General features: G+C 36.8%; 1 protein-coding gene across 1 annotated transcript in view; it reads left to right on the top strand.

Annotated features, from left to right (window-relative positions):
• Positions 1 to 359: 359 nt before the first annotated feature.
• SMC2 (structural maintenance of chromosomes 2) overlaps positions 360 to 8,861 on the top strand; it is a 31,361-nt gene continuing 22,859 nt past the window's right edge. Inside the window, exons 1-10 of the mRNA XM_058172456.1 lie at positions 360 to 554; positions 1,079 to 1,228; positions 1,438 to 1,560; positions 2,066 to 2,104; positions 2,198 to 2,308; positions 2,426 to 2,470; positions 3,797 to 4,030; positions 4,988 to 5,137; positions 6,286 to 6,519; positions 8,098 to 8,257. Of these exons, the coding sequence (XP_058028439.1) occupies positions 387 to 554; positions 1,079 to 1,228; positions 1,438 to 1,560; positions 2,066 to 2,104; positions 2,198 to 2,308; positions 2,426 to 2,470; positions 3,797 to 4,030; positions 4,988 to 5,137; positions 6,286 to 6,519; positions 8,098 to 8,257 (1,414 nt within the window). The 5' untranslated portion in view covers positions 360 to 386. The remainder of the gene's footprint in view (positions 555 to 1,078; positions 1,229 to 1,437; positions 1,561 to 2,065; positions 2,105 to 2,197; positions 2,309 to 2,425; positions 2,471 to 3,796; positions 4,031 to 4,987; positions 5,138 to 6,285; positions 6,520 to 8,097; positions 8,258 to 8,861) is intronic.

Raw genomic sequence — 8,861 nt, 5'->3', positions numbered from 1 at the left:
TGGGATACAGTTTTTGCCAACTTTTTTTTTTTTGAAGATATGCTTATCAACTCCCCATATATATTATACATGGCTACAAAGCAAATATTAATTGCTCCTGCATAATATGGGAGATCTTATAATGATGAAGTCAGTGGGACTTAATTTTCTGATATTGCTATCAATATCTATATGATCCATTTATATAGAAATACACTAGTTCTACTTGTTAAATTACACATTGTTCAGCTGATTGAGTAGTAATTGCTTTTGCTACTCCTAGCTGTTGGTTATATTAAATGGGCTTTAGAAAGCAGGCATATATTTTGTACTGGAATAATGGAAGAAATGTTTATTTTATAGGTTGGAGGTGAATTGACTTGGAATCTATAGGGAAATTAGCCAAAATGTACATCAGATCAATTGTTCTTGAAGGTTTTAAGTCTTACGCTCAGAGGACAGAGGTTAATGATTTTGACCCTCTATTCAATGCTATTACTGGCTTAAATGGAAGTGGCAAATCAAATATCCTGGATTCCATCTGTTTTTTATTGGGAATCACCAATCTGTCACAGGTATGTATGGCTAGCTTTAAAAAATCCTGCTCTTAGCATGTTTAATGGACTAGCTCTAAAGTATACTTTAGGAGGGTTCTCTTCTTAAAATTCCATATAAATCCTGATAATGTGTTAAACATTGATCTTTATTTGCAAGAGAATGATAATTTAACATGCCAAAATCATCTGATAAAAGTATAACATTGTGGAAAAATTCTTTTAAATTTTGGCTGCGGGCCTTTTCACAAATAATTTTTATAAACAAAATATTTTGAGAAGGACAGACTCCAATAATCTTTTAAAATAATTTTTGCCTATACCATATCTCTTAAAATGGGTTTATCTTGTCTCTTAAGTAAACTGAATTGTAGATTGGAATGATGGGTTGACAACACATGTAAAATATACAAAAGGTTTATACAGGAGCATAATATTTGTTTTAAACAGAATCAGTAAATTTATTTTGTGATGCAATCCTATAACCCAAGCATCCCTATCTGTTTATCTTATTGGTATCATTTTGTCTTAAAAATTAATTTTAGGTGAGAGCTTCCAACTTGCAAGATCTTGTTTACAAAAATGGGCAGGCTGGAATTACTAAGGCTTCTGTTTCCATCACTTTTGATAATTTTGATAAGAAGCAGAGTCCACTAGGATTTGAGAATCATGACGAGATAACAGTCACAAGACAGGTGAGCCAATGTGATGTATTAAATCCTTATGTGATGTCTTCAGTATTTTTAAAAATTGGTGCAAATAGAAAAACTAAAAATTTGCATCTTGATTTTTTTTCAAATAGTTTAGAAGGGAAGTCATTTTTAAAACAATATATGTTAAATGGTCAATTTGTTTGAGATGATAGGTAATACATGCTAATAGTTCTTTGTCATTCATTTTCTAGGTGGTGATTGGAGGCAGAAATAAATACTTAATCAATGGTGTCAATGCAAACAATACCAGAGTACAAGATCTCTTTTGCTCTGTTGGATTGAATGTCAATAATCCTCATTTTCTCATTATGCAGGTAATGTATATATGTTCATAACATTTTTTATTGTATTGTCCTTCTAGATTGTAAATTTATGGTGCTTTTTATCATTTGATATGCCTTTTCTCTGTTTTTAAACTCATCTTTCTTTGTCAAAACCTAATTAGTTTCAGCTAACTCAGCCCAGAATTAAACATATGAACTTTTGTTCTTCTTCATAGTTGGCTGTATGCCTCTAACAAGTCTGCTTCTAATGATCTATGGATGGGCATGAATCTAGTATCAAAAAGGATATTATAGGAATATCACTGATCACCTTGTAAAACTATAGATGGAAAAACATAGTAACAAAGCTTTCCATGAGCTACTATCATATCCTGCCCAGTTGTTTTGTTACAAATGTGCTGTGATAATTTTTGTCCCACTTTCCAGATATTCCTTTCTCTTCCAAGGGAGATAAGCACCATAATTGACTATATGTAGATTATAATAACGTCTTTAAAATACTAAGATATTAATAGCTATTTCCCTTCTATCTTAGGGCCGAATTACCAAAGTACTCAATATGAAGCCCCCAGAGGTAAGCATGACAAAGTATTTTCTACTGTGATTTTTATCTTTTAAACAGCTTGATCTGTGATTGTATTATATATTTTTATTGCTGCTCTTCTAGATATTGGCTATGATTGAAGAAGCAGCTGGCACAAGGATGTATGAGTGTAAGAAACTAGCAGCACAAAAAACTATTGAGAAAAAAGAAGCAAAACTCAAAGAAATTTGCACGGTATCAGCATTATGGTTACTTGATCCTATATTTATACTAGTCCTTTTAAGAAAACAGAATTGCCATGGTTCAATTTGAGAATTGAAAAATTAAGAACATCTTGCTTTTCATTTACAGATTTTAGAGGAAGAAATCACACCCACCTTGCAAAAACTGAAAGAGGTATTTACAGTTTAAACTAAACAGCGTTTACAATAAAACTCCATCTTTGATTAGATTTAGTCCTACAAACTGATTGCATGCAGCATTATGAACCATTGTCTAGTTAATAAAAAAAAATAATTCGCTGTGTTCAAGCAACCTCAGTCAAAAGCAAAGAACATTATAGCTTATTATACTGTTATTAACCCTACTGAATTCAGTGTGATTTACTATTAAGCAAGTTACAAATCCTAGCTTGCTAATGGAAATTCTGAAATAATTTGATTCAATGCGATTAGACTTTGCATTTCATTTCTATTGCACCCATGGGCAAAATCCAAAAACATGCAAGTTTATGCAATAAAAATTGCCCTCTCTCTATCTCCTATTTATCACCTGCTGGGCAACTGGAGGACTGCAAAAGAGAGAAGGAATCTCTCAGTTTCATTCATGCAGAACAGCTGTTCTGTCATACAGGTAGTCCTTGACTTAAAACAGTTTGGTGATCATTCAAAGCTACAATGGCACTGAAAAATGTGACTTATGACAGTTATGCCCAGTAGTGGGATTCTACTGGTTCTACCTGGTTCAGGAGAACTGGTAGCAGTGGTGGTGGGGGCTCCGCCCATCCGCCTGGACATCATCACAGATGCTCTGCGCATGCACAGAGGTGGCGTGCACAAGCAAAGCGGGCACATGTGCATGCTCACATTTGCAAACTGGTAGCAAAGGTAAATGAATACCACTACTGGTTATGACCTTTGCAGCATCCCCATGGTCATGTGATCAAAATGCAGATGCTTGGCAACTGGTTCATGTTTATAACTGTTGCTCTGTCCCAAGGTCGTGTGAAAATCTTTTTCTGTCTTCTGACAAGCAAAGGCAATGGGGAAGCCAGATTCACTTAACAACCAGGTTACAGTGCAGTGATTCACTTAGCAACTGTGGCAAGAAAGGTTGTAAAATGGAGCAAAACTTAAATGTCTCACTTAACAACCAAAATTTTGGCCTCAGCTGTTGTTGTCAGTTGAGGACTACCTGCATTCTAATGGAATACAGGGTGTCCTTGACTTATGACCACAGTTGAGCCCAAAATTTCTGTGGCTAAGTAAGACAGTTAAGTAAGTTTTGCTCCATTTTATGACCTTTCACATTCCATTTGCAAAGTGAATTTTGATCATGTGATGATAGGGATGCTACAATGGACACGCATGGTCAAATGTCACTTTTTTCAGTGCTGTTGTAACTTTGAACTGTCACTAATTGAACTATTGTAAGTTGAGGACTACCTGTATATTCTGGTTTGTTGCAGCTGTCCATGATGCATTATTTTATTTGCCTAACCAGGAACGATCCTCCTATTTGGAATACCAAAAAGTTGTGAGAGAGGTAGAACATCTGAACCGTCTGTATGTGGCGTATCAGTTTACAATAGCTGAAGAAACCAAGGTACATTCTGCTGATGTGCTGAAGGGGATGGAAAGCAGCATTTCAAAACTTCAAGAAGAGATGACTGAAAATGAAAAGAAAGTGAAGGAACTTAGCAAAGAAATATCAGAGATGGAAAAGAAAAGGGATCAAGTAAGACCTGTCCAGTTGCTTTATTACAATATACTAATACAAGTAGTAAAACTCCTTTTTAGCCACTTCATTAAAATTAAAGGCTGCCCAGATATAAAGAATAACACTTTGAAAGTTTTATTTGTTTGAAGAAATAATGTCTTATTAGAAATATTTAAATAATTAATTGAACAACTAGAGGCTAGTAAAGTGTTCAGGTTGACAGTACATATTTCCAGTTATCTAGATCAGGGATCCCCACACCTGAGCCATGGCCCACTATTGGGCTGCAGCTGACTCGGAAACGGGCTGCACAAGCAATGGGGGAGCATGCTCGCAAAGCTCCATTTGTGCGAGTGACGGGTTCTTGCTCTTGTGCACAAAACTCCATTGAGCATGTGCAGCCATTCCCACAGAACCATCTACCCCTCCCCCTGCAAGTCCGCCAAGCTGGAAAGGTTGTGGACCACTGATCTAGATAACTGATTACAACAAAAAAGAGAAGCCTTTGTCTTGAAGTTGTTTCTAATCCTGTACATCTTAACCCACTTTTGGACACTAAACAGCGGTTTAGCCAGGTCAGAAAGGCTCAAACATGCACTGAGCAAGCATGTTTAATGTCTGGATTCATGCAGTGCTTAACTCACAAACAGGCATAAAATACTGAATGGGCTACAATCTTAAAACACGTTAAGCCAATATCAAGAACAGGGGGCTTTGTATGACGTGTAAGCATAGACAATGTGCTTTTCTGTAAAAGATCTTTTCTGTGTGCTCCACAGTTAGTTTCTGCCTAGATTTTGCTGGTACAGAATCCTTCAAGAAGCTGACATTATTCTTCAGGGAAGGATTTTAATATTTTTGCCTTTTGTTTCATTCCCATTTTTTTTGTGTAGTTGGCGAAATGCCTGAGGGAGATGGGTAGAGGTACTATTGCAAACATAAATCTGCTTCTATTAAAACAAATTATATTCGTAGGAATTTGGTGGTGCGCTCCATTCTCTAGAGGAAGATCTTGCCGAGATTCAGAGAACTGACACCAAAGTACAAAGTACCCTTGCTATCAAAAAGCAAAATTTACAAAGTGAAGAGAAAAAACAAAAAGAATTGGTTAAAGCCATGGAAGAGGTAAGCAATGGAAATGCTCTTAAAATATACACTATTTTCCCCCTCATACAATTATATTCATGATAAGCTTATGTTTGAAAATATATAGTGTACTGTATACAAGTACTTCTACACTAGGATATCTCAGTATTTTAAAAGTACATATAGTTCTTACTTACTGACCACTTGTTCGGTGATCCTTCAAAGTTATGATGACACGAAAACAGATTTTATGACTGGTCCTCGAAGATATGGCCGTTACAGCATCCCTATGATAAAGTGATTGCAGTTTGGTTGCTTGGCAACCAGTGTTCATGTACAGCGGTTGCAGCATCCCACGGTCACGTGATCACCACTTACAACCTGGTCACATGACATTGTATTTAATGACTACAGCTGAAACTGATATCGTAACTTGGCACAGTCAGGTGACATTTTACTTTATGACCACATAAATAAACTTTATGAACACAGTGAGGTTTATTTCTGAATAAATCTATGTAGATGTGATCTAAACCGCAGAAGAGCACCAAAACAGCCCCAGATTCAGGACTGGCCAGCCACATTAATTATTCTCTTAGGGTCACAGTTGTTTTAATTCTCGGCTTTCATTGTAACTTTATTGTGGGATAAAGTAGGGTTAAGCTAACTTAAGCACTTACCGTATTTTTCAGAGTATAAGACACACCTTTTTCCCACCAAAAAGAGGGTGAAAATCTGGGTGCGTCTTATACTCCGAATGTAGTCTGCCCAATTTCAGAGACTGAAAAAAGCATCAGAAATGAAGCTTCAGAAAAGAAGCCCCCAAACAGAGCTTCAGAGGCTTTTTTTCTGAAGCTGTTTCGGAGGCTTTCAGAAGCAGAAAAGTTTTTTCTGAAACAGAATTTCAGAACTTTCAGAGGCAGAAAAAAAAGCAAGGCACAGAGCTCACAACCAAAGAACCTGTTGCTAAAATTCACCTCTGGGAACAGCTGATTGGGGCTTTTCTGGGAGGCCAATCCACCTGCCAATCAGCTTTTTTCTTATTTTCCTCCCAAAAAACTAAGGTGAGTCTTATACTCCAGTTGTCTTATACTCCAAAAAATACAGTAGCTTTTCTTATTAATTTGTATATTTTTTTCCTTTTTTAAATTGGCCTTTTAATCATACTTTTTTTTGTTTTGTTTTAGGATTCTAAAGCTTTAGGCTTGAAAGAAAAAGAAGTCCAGAAATTGAGAGATGCTTTGAGTGTTCTTCAGGAGGAAAACAATAAAGACACTGAGGCGCTGGCTGCAGCACAGCAGCATTTCAATGCAGTGTCAGCTGGACTGTCCAGCAGCGAAGATGGGGAAGATGCTACTCTTGCTGGGCAGATGATGACTTGCAAGAATGACATAAGCAAAGCAGAAACAGAAGCGAAACAAGTAAGTTATAAATGTGTGTCTCTGGGCAATTTGGGTGCACCGTACTATTAAAATGCCACGTACAGGTAGTCCTTGTCTTATGATCGTAATGGACTTCCAAAAATGTCCATCATAAGTCATGATGGTAGTAAGTCACATGATGAGACTCAATTTTATGACTTCTTTGCTGTGGTGATTAAGTGAATGTGGTTGTTGTTAATCAAACGCAGGAGACATTAAGCAAATCTATTTATTCCTATGGGCGTTTTTTTGCTGGTAACTGCTAAAAAAGGTCAGAAATGGAAAAAACCGTTGTTAATCGTGGTCTCGTGACCACAGAACACACTGCAATCAGCCATAAAAGTGAGACAGTTGCGAGTGTCCATCACAACTCTAGAACTGGTTGTAAGTAGCTTTTGGGTGGAGAGGGTCTGTCATAACTTCAAATAGTTAAGCGAGGAATACCTGTCTTATCAAAAATAACTTAAAGACTTGTGAGCTGTGGGATTTCAGCTCATGAAGTCAGATAGTTGACTACAAAATCAGTGATAAAAAGAGGTATCTGGAATAAGTAAGGAGTTGAAGAGGGTTTTTTTTTGGGGGGGGGATATATCCAGTATATATTTTCTGTATTAAAGATAAGATCTTTTTTTTCAACTTCTATTATGGGCTCTCTTGAATTTTAATTTGCTGCCACGGATTCTACAACTCTCCCCGAGTTCTATTAATGTGTTCCTAAATAGCTGGAAGAGGACGCAAATATCATTTTTTGAAATGTTTTCTCTGATGTTACATCAGGACATTCGAGCCAATGGGTACTACTGTAAAGTATATTCTGCTCTGTCCATTGGTCAAATCCTAAAAGCATCCATTTTCTAAATGGTCATTTTTTAAAAATGGCAACATGATTCATCTGCCCATCAGATTTGGCCCGTGTTATAATAAGTTTTTAATAGTCACTTTATCTGATTAAATATTAATATTTGGCCTCATTTCTGATTGGCCAGATTGCTGTTAGATATTAGCACTGAGGATTACAACTGGAGAAAGAAGTTGTCTGCCCAAGCCGTTTTATGGGAAATCATTGTTTCCTTACTGTGGAGTTGGGGGAAAAGTATATAAGATGTTTTGCACATCTTCCTATTTTTAGGATTAGAATATGACTCTTTTCTGCAAGCTCTGATTTGCTCTTGTCTTACCTTCAACTATTATCAGATATGTTTGCATGAAATATTATTTCCCTACCAGATTGGATAAACGTTTGGGACTTGGGGGCAGCCATTCCTGTTTCTGGGGAATCCTTCATAAAGATATCTGGAGAGAGGGCAGAGCTGACATTTTCAGGCTCATTTTTATGTTTCAAGGGGTTTGTGATTTTTCCCGTTCTGTTCTTTACAGTCAGGGCCATCTTCCTTTGACAGTTTTACCCATTTAAATGGCCAACATCTCCCTTCTTTGAAAAGATGTTTTGGTGCATAAAGTCAGGAGATTCACAATGCTGACTTTTTTTTTATGACTGTTTCTAGGAAAGTTAATTTCATTCCAAAGTAAAAAGATTTGGATCATAACTTCACGCTAAAACATTTCATTTTTTTGAAGGCTCAGATGAAACTGAAACACGCACAGCAAGAGCTAAAGACTAAACAGAGTGAAGTAAAAAAAATGGATGGTGGCTACAAGAAAGATCAAGAATCCTTTGAAGCAGCTAAAAAACAGAAAGAGAAACTTGAACATGAAATGAAGAAACTCAACTATGAAGGTTTGTTTGATTTCTCGAACGGTGGGGGTTTGGTTTTACACATTGTACATGCGGATGGAGATTCAAGATGAATTGCTGCTTACTTGGGGGACAATAACTCCAGGCTCAATTTGAACATGTCCTGCACTAACAGTAGTACAGGTAGTCTTCGCCTTACGACCACAATTTCTGTTGTCCAGTGAGACATTTGTTAAGTGACTTTTGACCCATTTCACGATCTTTCTTGTCACAGTTGTTAAGTAAATCTCTGCAGTTGATAAGTTAGTAACCCAGTTGTTAAGTGAATCTTGGCTTCCCCATTGCTTTTTTGCTTGTTGGAAGGTCACAAAAGGTGATCACATGACCCCTGGTCTGCAACGGTCCTAAATATAAAGCAATTGCCAAGCAACCGAATGTTGATCAAGTGACCATGGGGATGCTGCAAAGGTCGTAACTGTGAAAAATGGTCATAAGTCACATTTTTCAATGCCGTGGTAACTTTGAATGGTCACTAAATGAACTGTTGTAAGTCGAGGACTACCTGTGCATAGGTGTGTGATGTTGCATCTATATGAGCTAGAATAGAGGATGAATTAGTAACACATGGTGCCCATTTTGCACATTT

Source organism: Ahaetulla prasina, chromosome 2 (assembly GCF_028640845.1).
Source record: "Ahaetulla prasina isolate Xishuangbanna chromosome 2, ASM2864084v1, whole genome shotgun sequence".
Taxonomy (NCBI): Eukaryota; Metazoa; Chordata; class Lepidosauria; order Squamata; family Colubridae; genus Ahaetulla; species Ahaetulla prasina.
The sequence above is the reverse complement of the archived record's forward strand: the minus strand, read 5'-3'. Positions and strand labels throughout refer to the sequence as shown.